At 43.0% G+C, this 22077-nt stretch overlaps 2 protein-coding genes across 5 annotated transcripts in view; both read left to right on the top strand.

Moving 5' to 3' along the window:
- The first annotated feature begins 2643 nt into the window (after nucleotides 1–2643).
- On the top strand, nucleotides 2644–14752 carry LOC115773863 (sine oculis-binding protein homolog). 2 transcript variants are annotated; one of them, XM_030720783.1, is made up of 7 exons: nucleotides 2644–2912; nucleotides 5640–5769; nucleotides 6050–6244; nucleotides 6675–6826; nucleotides 8027–8122; nucleotides 8306–10231; nucleotides 12404–14752. In XM_030720783.1, the coding sequence occupies exons 1-6, from the start codon at nucleotides 2820–2822 to the stop codon at nucleotides 10220–10222; spliced, it is 2583 nt and encodes an 860-aa protein (XP_030576643.1). In that variant the 5' UTR covers nucleotides 2644–2819; the 3' UTR covers nucleotides 10223–10231; nucleotides 12404–14752. The 2 variants fall into 2 exon arrangements, with proteins under 2 accessions (XP_030576643.1, XP_030576642.1); XM_030720782.1 differs by having other exon boundaries at nucleotides 8285–10231.
- An 896-nt stretch (nucleotides 14753–15648) lies between these two features.
- LOC115774038 (rho-associated protein kinase 2-like) overlaps nucleotides 15649–22077 on the top strand; it is a 48021-nt gene continuing 41592 nt past the window's right edge. For all 3 annotated transcript variants that reach the window (XM_030721055.1, XM_030721057.1, XM_030721056.1), the window contains exons 1-3: nucleotides 15649–16146; nucleotides 21240–21321; nucleotides 21682–21782. In XM_030721055.1, coding sequence (XP_030576915.1) covers nucleotides 16051–16146; nucleotides 21240–21321; nucleotides 21682–21782 — 279 coding nt within the window. In that variant the 5' untranslated portion in view covers nucleotides 15649–16050. The remainder of the gene's footprint in view (nucleotides 16147–21239; nucleotides 21322–21681; nucleotides 21783–22077) is intronic.

Raw genomic sequence — 22077 nt, 5'->3', positions numbered from 1 at the left:
AAAACTGATAAATTAATTGTGTCCAACCTGTTGAGCAGTCGTAGCACATTTGACAAAATGTGTGACAATAGCGACGCCTAGTGTTCAGGGCTGGGTAGTTGAGAGGGATAAACGTTTTCTTCTATAGAAGCCATGTCAGAACTTTCGGAAATACTATTAGAGCAACATATATTAGGGCTTTTCGCTACTGAAAACTTTTTCTCCTAATAGATAGGAAATCGTCTGTCTGTTTGTTATATTTTACTGAAGTCAAATCCTAAACCAAGGCTGCTGTCCTCTTGTTTCAGTTTGTCACTATCAAGATTAATTTTCATCAAGTCTGCCAATGTTCATCACTCCTGCAAAGAAAACAATCGTCTATAACTTTCTGTTGTTGGGTGTTGTTTTGTTTGCCCATGCAAAGTTGAAGTGATATTGGAGTGTCTTTCATATTTGCCTAACTGCTTAGTCAAATGTGAATATAGTTTGAAATTAAATCGTCTTCCACGGTACAAGTCAGTGTATTTAGTCAGGCTTGAAACGGAGATGCCCCTATCATGATTACTATATTTGCATGTAATTTGAGGCAGGGAAAACACCGGGCTATATTCACTTGCACAATTATTCAACACCAATGAGCAGACGTCGCCCTCTCTCGGTGAGAAAGTACCACATATAAACCACAAGGGGATCAAACTTTTTTTTTTTTAATGTCCCCAGCATGTTCGGCATGTCCATTAATGCTGAACACAAGACACCAAATTTTTCATCTTCTAAACTGCTGGGTACGTTCACTGTAATCATGTGACCGTGTACGGTAATGCAAGTAATTGTACACAAAGTGGACAATTTTTATGATTCGGTCCAGATGTTGAGGATTGTAACTTTAGACCTGAAGACTTTCTCTAGTCCTCTGTCATTTGTGTAAGTGGATTTCTGAGGTGCTCCTAGTCCACCCCCACCAATATCGACCCCACCCCCAGAGGAACCTGAAGGGACAACGCTCCCTGCAGAGGCACCAGATGTGCGCTGTTATGGAGAGCGGGAGAGAGGGGGCCTTTTGTGAGGCATCAGATAAGCCCTGTTCCCAAAGCCGCGCCGGATCGAGTATCATCATCGGGGGCGAAACCCAAGCCTTGCGCAGCCGGTCAGGTTTCTGTTTACACGAGCGTGGTCTCTGGATTCCTCAAACCAGAACAGACCAGGGGTAGACTGGAGACAAGGAGGAAAAAGCTTCTGAAATAACCCTCTTGTCACGGCTGTGCCTACCTGTCTGTCTTTCTACATAGAGCTTGGCGACATGGTGAGGTCTGCAAGATCGAGACTTTCAAGGATGCAGACGAGGAATGTATACCCCGTTTCCTAACATAGGCTTAGGCTCTATGCAAAGTATCAACATATCAAATGTTAATAACGGGCAAAATGAGGGCATTTAGAAAACAGTAAAAGTTATAAAATAAAGGCAGTTAAGGCTTACAGACTCATTTGTTTATGTGCGAAATGCAATTAGGTAACTTCCATGGTTTCATCAACAGCAGAGAAACATGATACGGTAATAAGTTCCGTGGCCTTCACATGTGGGAAATGTTTATGTTCATCTTTGTCTACACAGACAGGGACACACGCCTCCTTTCTTTCTACCTTTTTTTTTCTTTTTTGTGAATCCTGCCCTCTGGCATGTGGCACTTTTCCTCAAGCCAGGATGGCTCAGGGGCCAAATGTGGGCATTTTAGGTGTTCAAAGCAAAGTGTGCATGCATGCACTCACGCACACGCACACACACACACACACACTGGTGCGGATCAGACAGATGCCAATTCAGAAAGTTCCAAACATTCTGGTATCTTTTTTAACTCGCAGCGCTCTTTTCATCTCTTTATTTTAAGACAAGAGTCTAGAGACAGTGTTTGTTCTGTGTCCCCTCAGATAAAACACAGTCTTTGCATTCCTTATGAAATGTATCTGTTGAGATTTGGGAGGGGTGGGCGCCAGGTGTTGGGTTACATCAAATCAAAGCCCTCCCCTCACAGAGAGCGCACGAATGAGACCGGTAACCAGGCGGTGCGCCTTTCATAGTAAAGGCGGAAGATGCTTCAATAGCTATCATTTTAATAATACGAATAGGACAGGAAGAAACCTACTTTATAATAAATGGGTAACAAATTATATTTCCATAGTTTTAGGGCATTAACGTTTTGCAAGACAAATGCCACAATAAACATTAGTAGGTTGTGAGCAGAGTTAACAAACCGTGAGAGTGAACCGTGTTTCTCATCTTTCGTTACGCAGCCTATGATGTGTTTTGAAATGTTTTATTCTATACAAACACCGTTACATTCAAATGATGAGAAAACGAGTAAATGTAATTACATTTTGATGAGGAACGTTTTATGAATTCTTGCTTGCAGATCCTTTAGTTAAAATTTCTCGACGGGTTACCGCTTGCACTAGAGTATGCGGATTATGGCTAAAAAAAAAAAAATTTAAACCAAATTGCTGTTTTACTGTTTTGCTTTCGTTCAGAATTCATTTCAAAAATGTGCTTTTGGCGTTGTCGTACTTTGAAAGTGCCAACCGGAAAACGTAAGTTGGAGCTCGGCAGAACTTGACAGCGGTGGAGAGGAGGGAGTTGAGATTGTTCAGCGGCGGAGCCTCCAGCGCACAGTGCACGCATGTTCAGTGGACTCGAGTGGCGTGAAGCTTCAAATGAGGGACTCGGACGTCCGGGAATGACAGCCGCTGTCACCAGGAGTGACAGCTTTCATTCTGAGATACTCCACTGAAACTTCTCCAGCTGACACTCAACACCGATCCGCCTCGGATCCAGTCAGACCAGAACTATGCCAGAGATGGAGAAAGGGAGACCACCGGAAAATAAACGCAGCAGGAAACCCGCGCACCCCGTAAAGAGGGAGATCAACCAGGAGATGAAGGTGAGAGTGGGTTCGTCTATCACTGATGAATTATTACTATTATTATATTTTTATTTATTTATTTATTTATTTTTTTGTAATCGACTGAGACAGCGCGATAACTTCTCTGCGCACACGTCTTCCAACACGGAGCAGCGAGTGAGTCAGCTGCGCACATATCAGCGCAGGGGATACAATCAAATGCTATATTTGCTTTCAATGAATGCTTGCTTTCTTTCTTTAATGTAAACAATTATATCCTGCTGCGTGAAGCTGTATTGCAAAATAAGAAGCACAGGGGCCTGGAAGTTTCCACCCTTTAGGAAACAACAAGAAAATATTAATAAACACGTTTTTACCTCCTATGAGTTTCTCCAGATGTCAGCTATTGATTTGTAATTTTTCTAAATGGATCTAAATGGAAACTCTCGCAAATGCATACATGGGACATTTTGGTTATAGATATTAGTGCTGAAGTGTAGTCTGACCTCTGCCTTCTTGTGACGCCATGTCAGGCCAGCTGTGGCCGGACGCGCACACTGTCCAGCGGAGATCCAGATGTGCGTCAATTCTTCCCCGCTCCTGCGGTGCGCTCACTTGCTGTACCACAGAGGCTTGCCCTCACAAAAAAGAGAGAGGGCATTTATATTCTTTAAATAGCCCGCTTCTTGGGAAAGCTCTAAAATCACTCACAATCAAAAACTGTTTAAAAAAAATGCAAACATCACATTAAACGAAAGTTCCCGCTTGAAGTGCTCACTGATGACATGTCATTTAAGAATTTCCCCTCTGTTCTTTGTGTTAAAGAAGAGCCACTGCACAGGCAATAATAAGTTAAATCACAGTAACAGACATGACTCCCTCCCACTATTATAAGCCCGTTACTGCATGGAAACTAATCCATGGATTGCCTGCTTTGTTTGGGTTTGGACACTGGCTATTTGAGACTGTTGACTGCGGTGGGGTAAGGGATATTCGAGGCTTCTTCAAGCTGAAGCTGAGAAATCCAAAAAGTCATTTTCTTGGGGGGGGGTGGGGGGGATCCTGGCCTTCGTGAGAGAGGAAATGTGCTCTTTTTGTGTAAATGGTTTGGATTGTAGCGTTTGATATCCAGGGGAGGTGTAGTGTTACATCTTAACTAATTTTAATCAAAACATGTGAAACGCTATCCCCGCTTGATGTAAGCCTGCCTGGGCTGAATCTCAGGGTCGGCCCCAGTTTGTTGCCTTTGGCTGCAACTCTCTCTGTGGTTTGGGATATGGCTTGTCACTCTCGCAAAGCAGATGTTTGTCTAAACTGCCAAAAAGAAACAAAAACAACATTGTGGGAAGTGGAGGGGTGGGTGAAGAAAAAAAATATATATATTGCCCGTCTTTCGTTCACAAGAAAAGTAAAAGAAGAAGTGGCACTGGGTTGTGTGCAGATATAGTAGGAGAGTTGCCATTAGTGTAGAACTCCTGGAGAAGATCACAATACCAAAATTAGGCATGATGGGAAACTTATAAGATTTAAACTGTAGAGGAAAGATGTGCACCTTTAAAACTGGTCAAATGATGAAAAGGCAAAGGGAGAACTGTGGAAGAAATACAGGCAGGAAGGCTGGCAAGTTCTAGCTCAGCTGAGGTCCGTCCCAGTGTTGTCTCTGTAATACATCTGTTTCAACACCACATTCGGACCTACTCCCTCCACGTCAGACCCCGAGCACAGCACCAGACACTGGATACTTGACTTTAATCATCGTTAGGCATATTTAGCTGGATATGATACCCCTGCTTGCACTCACCCACACATTCTCCCAGACACACACACAGCAGAAAGTGAGCAAGCAAGGGAGAGATCCATTTCTTTGAGGCCCTAGTGCAGAACAGAGGTCGGAGTGAGGAAAGCAGGGGAAAGAATGTGCAGTCAGTACTACAGCACTACAACACCACCACCACAGCAGACTGGCTGTGCTGGAAAAGGGTGAAACCTGAGAGGCAGCGCTGTGTCGGGTGTCAGGGCTGGAAGGTGCTGGGATGGAGGGGAGGATGGTGAAGATGGAAGCTGGGGCGGGGGGTGGCATAGAGGAGAGAAAAAGAGGCAAGGGGGAGTGACAGAGAAAGCTGGAGAAAGAGAGAGAGTGGTGGACATTGGAAAGAGAAGAGCAGAGCAGAGTGGGGCATTTCCGAGAACCGTGGGACCTGGCTGTGGTGTAGGGTGTCCCTCTCTGATTTCTGCCCATTCCGGATCAGGTTTCTCCTCCAATCCAGTTCTTCCAAAGCCACAGAGAGAGGTGGGTGGATAGAAAGAGAGAGAGACCTTTGTATTTTTTTTTCATCTGGTCGTAATAAAAAAAAGAAAAAAAACTGAGACCACACATCCCATCTGTGGAGAAAAGTTTTCTTTCTCCCTCTTTTTTCCAATTAAAAGAGATAAACAAAGGATGATTCATAGATTTCACACTGGTGTTAGGTTTTAAACCTTTCCGTCTCAGATTTAGCAAGAGTAAACAACTTGAATACATCATGGAAAAAGCGTCATACTGTACTCCACTGTGCCTCTATTCATTTCTCCAACAGGGCTGGGGCTGAGAAAGAAACCCTCACATTGATTCAGAGTAGGAAGGTCTGATTATGTTTAACATAGGATAAAAAGTTCCATTAATAGCTCAAAGATGCATGCTCACAATTTCCTATTTGTAGGCAGGCTGTGGCTCAATTATCCTTACGCATAGATTATCACTAATCACTGATTTCTTTTCTTGTGCAGACTTTTGCAGAAAGCACCATGAATGAGCTCCTTGGATGGTACGGGTACGACAAGGTAGACCTCAGAGATTCAGAGGCCAACGAGATCAGGAACTACCGAGAGCGGCGTCAGCATGTGTCTGTGCTAAAAGGTGAGAGCAGCTGTTGAGAGTTCACTATTGGTACAGTGTTCTTAAATTTACACTAACTAACAGGTTTTTCAGGTTGTAATTCAGACATTGAGTCACTACACAAATTTGCTAAACATAATATCCTGTAGTCAGAACTTCTTGTCTTTCATTCATTCAAATACATCTGTTGTTTGTGCAAAAGTTATTATAGTATCATGTAAGCCACACTGCAGATTTGCTGCATAGTATAGTGTTACACGACAAATTCAAGTTAGCACTGGAATTTGTTTATGTCTTTCAGAAAACTCGTTGCCAAAACCCAAAAGCCTGGACACCAAAGTCAGCCACTCAGTCCTGCTGACCAAGAGCGGAGAGAGAGACCCCTCCAGCATCCCATCAACATCACCCTCCTCTTCCTCAACAAGTTCATGCCTAACGACCCTCAAGGAGCACAAGAGTGCCCCTGTCATTGTCCCCCTAATAAAGCCGTCAGCAGGTAGCAGGCTGTGGGAGCAAACATGAAGAGATAAAATGCTGTTATATTCATGTGCTAAGAGTGTAGTGTCAAGCTGCGGGAGATGGAGCAGGTTCAGCTTCCACCTCTTAGGCTCATGAGCAGCGATAGAAGCTCAGTAAAAAAAAAACTAAAGAGGCATTGTAATCATGTGACAAGTTTCCTTTACCATGTGCACTTTGGTTTGGTCCTTTAGGTAATTTTTTTTTTTAAATAATTACAAAATGCTGTGTGTGTTACAAGCTCTGAAAGAGAGATAAGCTGTGAAGTGTCCTGCAAAAGCTTTTGCTTTTAGTTTGAAGGGCTTAGCATCTCTGATGAACATGTGGGAATTGTAACTGTCAGTGTCCTGTTTTACTATTAAAATCTTTTAAGATCTAACCCAAGTTTTCTTCTGATTTCCCTCCTGCAGTGGAAGATGTACAAAATGTGCAAATAGTATGTGTTTGGTGCCAGAAGGAAGGTGTAAAACGCTATTCTCTATGTATGGGATCAGAGCTCAAGAGCTTCTGCAGTGAGAAGTGTTTTGCTGCCTGCAGACGGGCCTACTTCAAACGCAATAAGGTTAGTATGTATAATATACTGCACATCATCATTAAATTTGGGGGTCAAAAATATTTAATTTTGGTCTTTTGTTGGTGAGATGTGAAACAGTCAGTCTCACGCGTGCACATACATTCAGACAAGTACAGGTACCATAGTTTGGCCCAGCCTTGGCACTTCTCATCATACAAAGGGAAATGGGCATCAAGTGGTTTCTGGCAGGTATACAGACTTTCAGAAACAGATACTCCTGATCTGGTGAGGTCATTACTGATGGATTCATTTACAGAAATTTAAAAAGGGTGGATCTCTAAGAATACAATTCCTAGTGCATATGGTCAAGCCAGTTTAGGAATGGTGGGAGGGAGGTCAAAGTTTGTAGGGGACACTTAGTATCAGTTTCACGTTAATGGAGAAGGGGCCGGCCATTAAGTGGCTTTGGTCTGGAGGACAGGAAAGCTGCAATGACGGAGAGGCGCTCTGATGCTCTTGTTGTGATTTTTCACCCTCCATTACGACATGGATATACCTTCTTTAGAGATACAGGGTGACAAGTAGCTATATCAGCTTTCACCCTCAGTGTTGTTTATAGTGTGGTAGGTGTATTCACACAACAACAGACGCACAAAGGAGGGCTGAACCGACTGCGCGCAACAAGCCCTCCAGTTTTTCAGAGGCGGGGAGGAAAGCATTTCTGTTGGCTTGTTGCTGCTTGTCTGAGAGGAAGGCCAGGAGGCCTGGGGCGAGGTGTCCACTTTCAGTGCATACCTTACCTTCAGCTGCCTCATGTTTCGTAACTCAACACGACTCAATGGGTCACAGAGATGGGGGAGCACTCAGATCCACACCACATCAGCTTACACAAATCAAGAAGAATTTCTTACATTAATACTGGCAGGATCATTAATAATACGACAATACATCACCCGCATTATTTCCCCGCTTGGCTGTAGAATCGTATCTGTTTCTCAACTCAGGTTTTCCTTTGCTGTACTGACCTTTAAGGTTTTGGTCTTGCATAAAGTTCAAACTACTGCTGTGCCTCATGACAAGGCGATTTATTTAAAACTATATTTTTTACTTGTTATGTAAGAAGCTCAAATTTGGAGACCAGTCACCAGAGAGTGATTCCAGTGTAGTTTTTGTGGTCTGTGAACTGTGGTGAACCTGACTGACAGTAGTTCATGTGACGTTTGACACACTGTGGTTTTCCCCTATCAGGCCAGAGATGAAGATCTCCATAGTGAGAGATCCCCTCAGCACCCCCATACAGAGGACTCGCCCAGACTGGTGTTGAAGATAAACACCAGTGTCAGAGTAAGAGGACACTATCAATGCATCTTTTGTTTTCCATCGTGATATATTAATATAAATATGAAACTGACAAGGTTTAACATGTAGAACTAGTGGGAAAATTATCTGTTTCTGTACAAAGATCTGTTTTCAGATAGAATCTGTCACTCCAATGACCCCCCACAGTCTCTCTCCCCTGTGCCACAGGTATGCGATTGGTGCAAGCATGTTCGTCACACTAAAGAGTACCTGGACTTCGGATCTGGTGAGGAGCGACTCCAGTTCTGCAGCACCAAGTGTCTGAACCAGTACAAGATGGATGTTTTCTACCGGGAAGCCCGTGCAGCTCTCACCAGCACCAGTTCCAGCCCAAACAGAGCCAGTCAGGAGGGTAGGATAGACAGCAGTGTGGCAGGGCACAAGCTACTCACTCCTGAATCTTGGAACAACAACAACAGTGCAGGGGAAGCCCGTAATAGAAACCTCTCCCCTAAAGGGCCTGCACTAATCCATGGATTAGCAGAATCCACCTCCATCTCTCCCTCAGAAGGATCCTCTTCTTCTTCTAAAGTCCCCGTCTCTGGTCTGAGGACCCTAGATAGATCCATCCAGCCTCCTCCACCTCCCCCAACTGTGGACATGTCATCCCATCCTCCTCCTCTTCCTCCTCCGCCTCTTCCTCGCCCCCCTCTGGAGCAAAAGCCAGTACCTCAAATCCCCATACCCTTCATCAGGCCTCCTCTTCATGCTCAGGGGTTGAAAAGCCCCCTTGCCACTCCTCCCAGACATCCAGGCCCCCCTTCCAGTCCTATCCACAGACCTCCGCACTCACCTCACCTCCAGCCCCCCACCTCTTCTTCCATGAATCCCCCTGGACTGATACACCCCTTCCCAGGAGCCTACTTTCCTGGATTGCACTCCCCTCCTCTGAATATGATGCCAAGAGGTCCTGTCCCAATGCCTCCCATGATGAACTTTGGCATTCCTTCTTTTAGCCCTCTTCTGCCCCAGCCCACTGTTCTGGTACCTTATCCCATCATTGTTCCCCTACCTGTACCCATACCCATTCCTATCCCCATTCCGATCCCTCCTAAAGCATCCCTAGAAACTCCAAGTCACAGTGGAGTTATCCAGCCTGTACCAGAAGGGGTGGACAGGGGTCAATCCAGGTCTACCAGACAATCCTCTCCAGAGACATCTGAGGCAGACAGTAGATTAGTATTCAACAAATTGGGTGGAACTTTGCCTCAAGGTCTATCCTCACCAAGTGACCTGAACACAAGGGACATAGATTGGGTTAAATCAGAGAGGCAATTTCTGTCCCCAGCTTCCACACCCCAAAGTGGAGCATCGTCCCCCAGAGCCCAGTGCAATGAATCCCCCTGCTCAGCCCATGGGTCGGAGGGGCTGACAGATTATAAGCAGACAGAGCGACAAGTCATCCAAAGGGTTCTGCAAAGGACTCAAGTGAAGTTGGAGCCCAGTGCCAATGGAGTGGTAGATCTATCAGGGTTGGGCGAGTCAGCAGCTGGGCAGGTTAACAGATCAGGGATTCACAATATTATCAGACCCACCCCTCCTCTGTCACAGTCACCTTCACATGACACTGTCTACCAGCACCAGGATCCCCAGACTCCACCTTCTTGCACCCCAGCCAGCCCAAAGGAGGGCAGCCATCCACATGGTGCCACATCCTCTGCCCCAAAATCTCAGGACCATGGTCAAAATGGGATGTCCTCCTCACCTGCAACTGCCAGTCCGGACTACTCCCGACCCCAGAGATTACCAGCACCACCCCCTGACCCTGCACTTAGTGAGCTGGAAGCTATCAAAGAGAACAAGTGTTCTGTTGTTAGCCCGGTGCGGGTTGAGGGCCAAGTTAATCTGATAGAAGAGCCCTCAATAGTAGTCCGGGACATAGGAGAGGACTCCCATGTTCCTGATGAGGACCATGCCTACGCCCTGCCCACAGCACCAAAGATATGTGGGACCACCGGCCCACTGCTCTTGCCCAAACTCAGGGACAAGGGTAGCCTGCGGAGCCCTGCTAATGTGCCCAGCACAGTAGACATGGAACCAGCTCTGAAGAGGAGATGCCTCCGAATCCGAGATCAGAATAAGTAGAGGATGGAGGTAAGAGATTCTGATATAAAGTGAGGAAAATTTGCATTGCTTTCAATGGCTTTTTTTAGTTATCTCTGGTAACAACCAGAAATTGAACTTAGCGAGGTAAATGTCATAGTATACCAAGTTGACACCAATTGTATTTGCATTAAATGTTCTGTAGTATTCCACATTGGTTTAAATAAAAACCAGCAATTATTTTTAAACACCATTTAACCAGGGATTGGAAAATGTGTGCACACACACATTCACACATACAGAGGACAAGCTTAATCACAGGTCTAACAGTATGCGCATGGTCACTAAACAGCATGGCGCCAAAGAGAGAGAATCCCAGTAACCTGGCACTCCCCAGTGCTCTAAGGTTACACCAGGGGAAGGAGGTGGAGGACACAAGCAGTAAGAGTCACTTTGAAAGGTGATCACTTTGCCACAGCCTGACTGACAGTCACAATTCTTTGTTTGCATCGTAGCCTCTTCTTTAGGCTCACATTTGCCAAGTTCTGTGAGCATATGTCTGTTTTGGCCGGATGGAGAAAATGAACGTGTGAGAAAGTAGTAGGTTCATTGTCTTGTGCAAAGATAAATGCCTGCTTACTGAATCAAAAATGTGATCTTGAGGTTATGGGTTAGCTTGTCCAGAATGACATTCAGACTGAGAGACAGATCAATTTTCCGTGTGACCATAAAGTCAAACTGTTGCTCCTTGCAGTGTTAACTATGAGGCAGTGCAGACATCTTTCTGGGGTGCTGTAGAGACAGATGTGATTGTCAGGCAGACTAAAAGGCGCGGTGAATATGAGAGCCAGTCCTCAGCTGTGATAGAGCTCTGGGGCTTCATTAGGAAAACACAGGGGCAGAACTAGAGCGATCCGTTTACACATGTCATAATGACACCCTGTTCTGGCTTTGGCTCGTACCTCTCATATGTAGAAGTTTTGAACCTCCCTCCTTCTCCCTTTTCAATCCTTTCCCTTTTCTTCACTTAGCACTGCTGTCCTCTGCCAACCAGATGTTATTGTTCGAATGCAACAGGAAAGCCTCCTTACTTTGGACCAATCAAAGGCCCTCTTGATTTCACTTGTCACTAGTCCAAACGGCTGTAACGCCAGCCGTCTTCCTCACCAGCTGGTATCTCATCATAACAAGATCATGTTACCATTTTACTGTATGTCCTGAGATTAATCCGCTGATATTACAGAGGTGGTTTAGATTTCACCTGGCCTCGCATTTCTCTCCACGTTGCACTCCAAGTCTCCAAAGGCCAGGGGTCACCTTCATAATTATGTTTAAAAAGGATAGCTGTTGGTAGAGGATGCGCAACATAAACCTTTATCTCATAACCCAGATGTTTTGCAGTGAAACACAAGATTTCCTTTCACTAAACGAGTTCCCACTTCACTCTTTGTCATTTGTTGTGGCTCCACGCTTTGCCTTAGTAACCAATACATATGAAATCACAGTGTGCCGCTTGTGCTGTGCAGAAGGATTTATGGCCTTGTGTTGTGTGTAATGGGAGCTGGCTGTCGTACGTGAATGACTTTAACTTGCCACCTCTGTGCTCTGAGCTAAACATTGCTGTCCTGTTCTATTGTCTCCCCTTGCTAAAAGTCTTTTTAAAAAAAATCTCCCACACTGACAGAGTCAGCAGCCAACTGGAGGATTTCACCTCAGGAAACAGCCAGTTTTTTTGTCTCAGTTTTCTTTGCCTTTATTTGGGATATTTTATAGCCCCGTGTAATCCGATCCCACCACATGGGTATTCGCTGAGCGTTTGAAACTAAAACGCAATGGGACAGAGGGAGCACAGAACTCTGGTTTGGCGCTTACATGTGTTGTGTGAATCCGTGCGTGTGTGTGTCTGTTTGTGTTTAATACATGTGTTTGAATGAAAGTGTGTGCGAGAGCAAAAAAGGCCAGATGTTCTTAGTTTGATTGTGCCCTGTGAAACAGTTATCTGAGTGTTGACATGACTAAAAGCCTCATTCTCAGTGTTTATGTAGAAAGGGCAGGTTAAGGAATGAGTGTCCAGGACTGGAAGAGGTTGATATAAGATATGGTACAAATGGAAATTGCACAGAATAAAAAAATATAACATCTCACAACATATTCTCTCTTTCTCCTTCTCTTTTCTTTCTTTCTGTTTTTTTTATACTTCTACCCTCTCCATCTAATAAACAGACTCCCTGTTTAACACTGTACGGCAGTGCCAGATTCAGTGCTATGCCCTCTTGTGGACAACACCAGTGCTAACACCCTCTAGCCTGTCCCTCAGCCTGTCGATCCCACCAGAGTGCTGCTCTGCCTGCGGACCAGCAGGGTGCCAACCCAGGAAGAAGTCCAGATGGCCAAATCATCACAAGCCAACATGGGGGAAGAACACAACACAGTCACACATTTTGTCTTGGACCAAAGACTGTTGCTGGCTCGTGCGTGTTATATTGTGTTCAACGAGCACTTGAAAGTGAGCATCTCAGATCTTCTTCCTGTCTGACATTGCCCTAAAGTGTGTATGTATGCACAAGTCAGTGTGGCTGCCCAGATGAGCCGCTCCTCCTCCTCCTCCTCTCCCTGCTTCACACAGCAGGCAGGGCTCCGATCAGCCTTGTGTGGTCTGCTCAGATGGAGCCTGAACCTGATCTCTTTCTAGGGGAAACGGTTTGTTTTCTCTGCCCGGCTTGCACAAAGAGCCACATTGTTCCTCTCCCCATATCCCACGCTGACTCCCCACTCCAGGTTTTGGGTTACCTGGCCGACAGGGGCTCAGACTTCAGCAGCTTTTTATTTTTTTGACCGACAGCCAGGAATATAGTATATCCTTCTCTCCTCCACCTTTCCGCCCAATCTAAATACGGTACACACACTACACACACCAGTTCTGAGGTTTTATCCTTCACAAGGGATTGCCTGTGATTCCCTACTCTGCTTACTTCCTCCAAGGGAAGAAAGACAGTCTGCTGAAATTAAGACTTTATCCAGTTTACTCACTGAAGAGAGTCGGGCCAGGCTGCTGAGACAGATGATGGAGCAGCCTAACGATCCCACAGGAGAGTCTCCTCTCCCTCCTCTAAAACAATGTAAAACTAAACTGAATATATGAGGGTACACCTACTGATACATAGTAGCTGAGATGGTCTGTGAACACTTTAGTCGTCTTGATGACGCTGGTACATAAATGTGTGATTTACAGAGCCTCACTCAATATTCACTCGATCCACCAAATCTTTGATAGCAAATCAGAGTTTGAATCCCTTTCAGCGCCGAATGCCATGCATCTTTAGTCCTTGACATTCATGACTGAATGATCCTAATTCTGATTTTTCTTCTGTGTTATCATTATTATTGGCTTTGATCAGATGATTGTGAAAAGGAAAGCAATCTTGTAATATTACCAAATGTGGTATTGTACTCAAAGGCATCAAATGCTGTAGTATGCAGCGATCAGTATTACAGTTCCCGCTCTTGGGGATACCTATTGAGATTTGATCCAACTAGATCATTTAGCAGCTTGTCAACACTTGTTTCTTTGCAAGATTTCAGTTTTGTAGTCTACACAGATACTATTTGATGTTATATTAACTTATGAATGATGCATCTGTAGATTTTCACAAAAATTGCTTTATTTCTTCATTTGTTTTTGTTTTCCTTTGATTTTCATTTTGTGAGTGCCTAAGCTCTTAAACGCCTCTTGTCTATATGTTTATATGCTGTAGCCCCACTAGAGGGCAGTGTTTGCCTTTGTAACTTTGCACCTGAGAAGAAAGCACCAGGAGGCCAAAAAGGTAGTCTGCTGAAACCCCATGCAATCAAACAGCTGCACTCAGTGCCATCAGACTGATAAGACTGATATGCCAAGCAGACGGCTTTTCCCTCACATCTTGCCATTATTTTATCTTTGAATCCAAATATTGCCATTTACCACTCACAGCAGTGCAACACTCCCCTGAGTTAGGCAGTCACCGTGACCTGTTTGATGCTAGAATGCCTCCAGATGTGACCCACCCCTGCCATCATTCCAAAATCAGTTGCCTATCAACTTGCTGGTGTGCGTATGTGCATGCACGTGTATGTGGCAACACATTTCACCGTCTCCCCACTCATTCCAGCCCACTTCCCCCACCACAGATCATGCCTTTAAGTCAGTGTCATCCTCAGCTGGGACGGAGACTTTCTCATCATCCTGTTTGGCCCAGTGATGATATCACTTCATACAAATAGCTGCAGCGTCAACAGGTGATCTCCCTCTCAAAGGCCAAAAAGTACATCTTTCAAACTGCCATCATTAGTTTAACCGCATGTGTTTATTCAATGCCTTTCCTCACCTTATACAGTATGTGTGTCACTTCAAAGTTTTGACAGAAACCCCGTTTTACCAGATGTTCCGTTGCTTCTTGCTGACATCCAGAGGTACTTTCTAACTTTGCCTGTCAAACTCACTATCTGACATGGATTGTTTGTATTTGAATAAAGTATAAGTAACCAAGAGCTTTGGCGAAGACCTCTTTGTAAAGTAAAATAAATAAAAGTTATTCTATGAGCAAAAAAACGCCTGCTGTATTGTTTTTGTTTTAATTTAAAATATGTCTTTTTGTTTTATCTCAGGATTGATATTTTGTTGTGGGGCACTTATGTTGGCTTTGCAATTACCAAACTCATTATACAGCTGTAGACTGCTAACAGGCTCTGGTCAGTAAATTTCTATTTTTAACACCTGCCTGTCTGAAAGGCAGCGCATCAGCATTCCTGAAATAGTGGAAGTTGGTCGGGCGTCTTTGGGCTGACGGTAAATCCGATGAATGAGATAAGAGGGCAGGAATTCCGGCTTGGTGAAGGCCTGCTGGGAGCAGGAGGGCAGCGAGGGGGGGGGGGGGGGGGCAACTTCCAGGTTTTCAAGCTAGGGACTGAAACTGCAGAACGGAAGTTTTTTACAATAATAATATAGGGAACATGTGCGGGATTTAATTGCGGCAAGTCAAGTCTACAATTAAGCAGCGCAAACCGGATGTGGGATAATTCCATAAAATAAATGCATTAAACTTTAGAATATGAAAATATTTTATTCTTATTGATTTTTTAACAATGACTAAAGAAAAACATAATGCAGCAATTTAGTTTCAGTAATGTTAATTTAGCTGAACCCGGTGTGTTTCAAAATAAAATGTTTTAAACTAACACTGAAAGATGTGAAAAATGCTAGTGTCGAACACGATACATAATTAGTTTTACTAAAGTTTCTCGTTTTCCTTGTTTGGTTTCCTATCCAAACTATTCTTTTTTTTTTAAAGTTAAACTTTAAAATTAGTGTGCATTGCAGGTCTGGAAAATCAGATTTTAAAATGACTGACATTTTCTCAGCTTCTGTTTATTCGGTCATGTTTGTTTATTTTTATTTAGTTACTTTCGAGATTTAACGGTTTCTCACGACTTTTATGTTGACCGCTGTAACCGGAAGTCGCTGTTGTGCGCGCGGTCTAACTTGACCGTGCAATGCTCCACAGGTTGAACTCGTCGGGTCGACTCAGATTCACTTTTACCTGTCTGGCTTACAGCGAGAAGATACTTACCTGAAAGTGAAGTTTACCTCGTTCGCCTCCCGACACACGCTCGGTTTTCACTAATGAAAAGCGGGTGAGGCGGTTTTTCTGGGTACCAGATGAATAATTAACCAGACAACTCAAGCCGCAGTTCACAAGAGCAGACATGAGGAGCTAGTGCGCCTCTGTCGCCAGCCTGTTACCTGAGAGAAAACAACAGGCTCACGGATGTTTTTGTGCGTTAACATTTTTTTTTGTTAATGTCATTTGAACTGGATACACTTTATTGTGATCATGCTGGGAGCGGAGAGCAGACTCGAAAGCCGGCTGACGAAGCTGGAGTCCCTGATAAGGAACCCACAGTCGGCACTAAACTTGGCAACACTGCTGGTGAGTTTGTATTCACCCCGAGGCTCTAATACAGGTATGATCGTTAGACTGAGAGCCGGGGAGTGAGTTAGACACATATTTGTGAGAACTTATTCTGTCAGCCTCACAGATCATTTGAAAAACAGTTAAAACGAAAGCTGGAGTAAAAGTGACGATAATAATAATAATAATAAAAAAGGAAAATGCAACCGAAAGCGAAAAAAATGGGTTGTTGAATTGTAGGATTATAATCTTAATAATACAGGAGATAATGAATATCAAAGTTAAGCCAGTCATGTTCCTTTGGCCTTTAATCGGGCATGCAGCACAGGCCAGACCCCACCTTTCCTGTGTGGAATGCCATACACTCCCCTTTAAACCTACAACAGAATTACATGAAATAAAATTTGATTCAAACTCGCTGAAACTGAAAGTCATTCCAACGAGTGAATGAAATTCCAGTGAAGTTTACAATCAGCTATTAACTAAATTCCTACTTTCTCCACTCCATCAGGGCCTGTCTGTGATTACCTGTTCAGGTTCTCGGCCTGCGCTGAGAATGTATTCAGCCAACAGGTCACATGGCTCTCTGACACAAATTGAGTAGCTTTCTGTAATTGCCTTGACAGGATCTCACAGCAGGCCATTGTGTAAAAAATCTTTTCTATGTACTGCTGCACTTATTAAAAAATCCAAAGTGTTTTCATCTTAGCAACCCAGAGATGGCTTTGAGAACATGACCAGCCTGGATCAAGTTTTATAGGCTGCGTGCACTACAGAGAACTGTTTGCAGCCACACTTTGACTCAGCAAAAAGTCAATAGAGTCCATTTACTGTTTAAGTTATTCAGTTGCTTCATACAGGTGTGATATTAACAGGACACCTTGAAACATTTCTTATACTCAAAGTCTTTGGAGCATTAAAACAAATCATGTGGAGGGATCTACCTATCTAGATAGATTTTTTTTTTTTTTTTTAGATCAGAAGCTCAAACAGATGACTACATCAGACCAGTGCAGCAGATTTCATGTTGTATGTACCTGCTGCCTACATGAAGCAGCCCTTTGGTTCATGTCTATTCCCAGTACTGAGTCATGAGCCAAAAGTACAGTCTTCCTTAGTTGTACAACAACAGCCCCAAGTTATGTCACTGCATAATCAGACCAAAAAGTGATCAGAATCCATTTTAGCATGCGTCTGTCATCAGTCTAAATCTCTCTAATCATCATGTTTGATTTTTATATCACTACAGTCGGCTATAGCTGGTGTAGCTCTGTAGTGGCCATCATGCTGCCTAATGCAGGGAGCTACAACACAGGAAGGTGAAGTCACTTCCTGGAATTGAGATGGAGATAACTTGTTGTGATCTCACATCACCATTTCCTGTTTATCTACGCTTATCCTGCTTATGTACACACGAGTGTTTGTTTGTTTGTTTGTTTGTTTTGTACATTAAAATTGACCCTTTAAGAAAATAACCTGTTATCTTGTATATCAGCATTAATGATTTCGCTGGGTTAGTGATTGTAGCAACTGGCAATACTTTTGTTCAGTTAAGATGTTCCAGAAATTTCTCTTGATCAGATTGATTGATCTACTAGACCTGAATGTTTGAGGTCTGAGTTCTAGTGAGCTTACAGTAACTGAACCAAATAATGTGTTTGAGTCCCAAATCATAATGGAGAGCGATGTTCGTCAGTCAGTAAATTAACATCTAATTTAATTGTTGCGCAGTTGCTTGGTGTGCTGGAGCAATTAACTGAGCAATTAATTATTCAAGTTGTCAGAGAACAACTCCTTAAATGTCCACGTAAGGATTTAAAGCCTAGATGACAAGACAGGAGAATATATTCACATTTTTTGACAAATGCACAAGTAATTAGTTTTTGTAAATAAATAAATAAATAAGTCAGGCATAATCATTCCTGTCAGCTCCAGCAGTGTGCATTTACATCGACTTGAGAAAACAGAGAACTACACCTGGGCACTCACAGAAGTATTCTAAATGATAAAACTTAATGAGGACTCATTATTCTTTTCATTTTTTCTATCATATATGTATAAAAAAATATGTATACAGTAGTGGATACTCATATTAAGCATGGTCAAAGTTTCAGACTGCTTTAAACACCCCATTTTAGACAGTTTGTTTCCACTTTTGGATCTATTTGTTGTCAGAGAAAGCAAATATCCCTAATATGGTAATCTCAGATATACAGCTCTGGCTGTGCGTGCACAAGCCCCGCCCATCTGCTGCTAAATTCCCCGATTTGTGAGGCAGCAGCCAATCGGAGGAAAGTCGGTTTGAGGGAAGAGGAGCTAAAACAGGTTTTTTTTTTGGACAGAGCTTGAAATGATGGGCTGCCCCAAGGCTCGGTAGAGGATAAATAATAAGCTATTTTTAACTGTGAATCACGCAGAGTCTACTCTAGTACTGTTCAAAAATAAAAGTATGGGGTTAGAAAAGAGCATAATAGGCCTTCTTTAAAGAGCCCCTCAGGGGAGCACAATAATAATAATTTCAAACCAGGTACTAAAAATGCGATCATAAACAGAATTGTCTTATATGTGGTGGAAATGCTGAAATTGTTGCTTGCAGTAAAAAGAGTATGAAGTACTTTATATGGACAGAAGTACTGGGCCCACCTACACATCACACCTAAGGAGCTGCTTTCCATGGAAACCCATACTGTGAAGCTCCCAGCGCCCAGTTTTTGTGCTAATGTTAATGCCAGAGGGCGTTTGGAGCTCTGCAGTTATCGACCTCAGTGCATTATGTGCCGCAGCAGTCGACGCCTATAACAAATGCTCTGAGTATTCCAGTGAATGTTTTTTCCCAGTCTTAAGCATGATTGAAATTTTTGAAAATGCAGGTTCTTTTGTTTACTTTCTGAAACAGGAAATGAGTGATGGCCTTTGCAGTGAAGCAATCAGAGCTGTGTGACAACTCCCTAGTTAAGAATTTAAAAAACGTGTATGGATCAGACACCGTATATCTGGATCTGATCGGGCCATTTGCTTTTTTGATGCATTCGGAACAAGCAGATTAAGCCATTGTTGCTGACTGGGCTCTGTTGGCGGTATCAGCTCGTACTGAAGTTGGTGGAAGACGCTATCGCAGGAGGCAAGGACAAGCAATGAAGACTAAACTACAGGATCATGTTCAGATTTGTCCAGATTCCAGTGAAAGTTAAACAAGCTGGGTCTAATCGTTTTTGTCTCAGACTAATCTGAGACTAAAATAAGAGGCCACAAATTTAAATCTTAAATCTTTTACACCATAAAATATCACAGAGTGTCCAGAATGAAAGTGTGGAGGGTAACAAAAATGTTCAGCAATAAAAGGTTAAGGGGCAAAAAAACATTTTTTGGACATGTTTTAAATGTCTAATAGGATAACATGATGACGTGATGTTTTTATATATCCAAGAGGCTGAAGATGAGCTTCACTGCTTCATTGTACACCTTTCTGGCCATAATTCAAAATTTTGCTCTGATACTGAATTGGCGACACTAATCTTTGGTGCCTGTAGGAAAATCCCAGCTGAAAATAAGATATTAAAAAAAGATTACTTTTTATTTAGCTGCTCCAGTTTCAGAATCCATTGCCTTGCACAATTACAGCTCTCCTTGAATGGAATACAACTACTGTGTTGGTAATTTTTCATACAGTGACTGGAGATGGAATAATACGTTTTTTTAAATTAAATACTTGAAGCTGTGTGACTAATCAATCAAGGTGTGATGGACTTGGCTTCCACTTTAATATTGTTTTAAGATCACAGCTGAGCAAATCCCTGAATGAATCCTTTTATTGTGTATCTTTTATATTAGAAACAAGCAATGACAAAAGATTCAGGAAGTCATTTAAAGTGACACTCATTTAAATTTAGGTTCAGCTACCAGGAAGCAGCGGCCTGAACAAGTTATTTTATGATTTTAGTCACACATTGCTACAGACTACAGGGGAAACTCTGCTCGAACCTGCTAAAATTAGACTGGATTTGCACATCACCATCGCTCAAACTCTTTAAAAGAGATTTCCCTCGGTGCCGCCATAACTACGACCGTTACTCAGGCTGATCCTTTGTAAAATGATCACCTATCCTCGAGCTCTTAGCTTGAATCCAAGCCCCTAAGCTGTCTGTCCCACAATAGCTTCTGAGCCTTTAGGTCTATTTCCACCCATGTGTGGTTGGGGGGAGATCTCTCCTCACCGATGCTATTTAAAGGTGCAGAATTGTTCCACATGCCCCCTTTCCACCCACTCATATGTCCCAGAACAAACAGACAACCAGATACAGCCCTCACACACACCGACATGCTGGATGACTCAACATGACCCCTGTTTTTTAGGGAACAGAGATCATTGTACACTGTGACCCTCCCGTCCCCACCCTCCCACCATGACCCACACACTCTACCCCCGCCGAGCTCTGTCCTGCCACCCAGATGCTTTTGGATCACAGACACATTTTGATTCAACATGAAACACAACACTGCCGATTTAAGCACCAATGACACTGTTGATGTTCCAGCTTTTAGTCCGGCTCTCCTGTGTGTGGAGTTATGCTTGACTGCAGTGTGTGATGGAAAGTCTGTGTGTTTGGGCTAGCAGGCAAAACAGCATCACGTGTCTAATTTTTGTTGTTGCATGAAATGTTTTGTCTGTCTGTCCAACCTCCCATTGTTCTTTTGTGTTTGTTTTTGGTTTAGCAATCTGATTTTGTTTCCCCGCTTAAGAACACTCCAAAATGTAAACTGTTTCCACCTTTACTTCATTTAGTTTTATTTGCGTCTATCAGCCAGCACAAGATCGGAGCTTCCCAACTTTCACAATTTGCCTTGACAGAATAAAGTATGTTATTTCGATTCATATTTATCAGATTTTCGGTGAATATTACAGCCCAACCTAAGGAATATTTCCACTGTTGGATGATATTTGTGTTTCTATTGTATAAACTAGTTCAGGAGGTGACACTGTCATCAAATAAGATCCAGTTTTTTTTTTTTTTGTTTGTTTGTTTTTTTAAATTAAACACAATTTCTGAACGTTTGTTTCTGTATATTTCCTTCCTAATAAAAACATTTTTTTTTTCCCCTCTCTCCTTCAGGATTCCATGAGCGCACTGGTTCATGACTTGAACTATCCCCCCTTGCGGAAAAACAAAAACATAGAGGCCTTTCTGGGCAGATGTAAGTTCTCACGCGTGTTTTGTGTTTGTGTGTTTGTGTGTCTTAGTGATGAACAGCATGACTTTCCAGAGCTTGCAATAGTTGCCTTGTTGTCCAGCATCTGATTTGTGCTGTATGAGATCATTCACCGTGTGCACTGTTTCTTTCGAAGGCCACAAATGAGAGATAGGATTAAACATCTATGTATTCTGATTTACTTGTTTTTCTGTTGGTATTATAACTATTTTTTGGGGGCTTGACAGAATCTGTTTTCTTCTAAACTACCACAGGAGATGCCACTGGATTGGGAGAACTCAAAACAGTTTAAATGGTTAAAGCTTGATCTTTGCATTGCTGCTCTAACATGTGTCCCATCTGCAGATAAAGATTTAGTGAGCGAGCTGCAAGAACTTCAGATGAAGCTGGAGGACTTTGAGAAAGTCAAGTTGATCGGGAAAGGTGCTTATGGAGAAGTGCAGCTGGTGAGTTCAGAGGGGTCAATAAAAGGCTGTCTGACTGCTGTTTTCCACTATTTCATTTTAAACTGCATTCTGTGTTAAGTGCAATGCAGTGATATAAAAGGAGAATTTCTCCAGTTGTTCCTAAATTCAACAGCCATCATAAATCTGTAAACCACTAGAGGGAGTAGCAGTCTTTAAAAATACCAGATGTGTAACTTTTACAATTTGATTTCAGGTTGTTTTTTTTTGTTGTTGTTTTTTTTAATTGTCAGCATGCCTCAGTCTAAGTTTAAAGCAATCAGTAAATTTTCTCTCC

The sequence above is a fragment of the Archocentrus centrarchus genome, chromosome 24, assembly GCF_007364275.1.
Source record: "Archocentrus centrarchus isolate MPI-CPG fArcCen1 chromosome 24, fArcCen1, whole genome shotgun sequence".
Taxonomy (NCBI): Eukaryota; Metazoa; Chordata; class Actinopteri; order Cichliformes; family Cichlidae; genus Archocentrus; species Archocentrus centrarchus.
The sequence above is the reverse complement of the archived record's forward strand: the minus strand, read 5'-3'. Positions and strand labels throughout refer to the sequence as shown.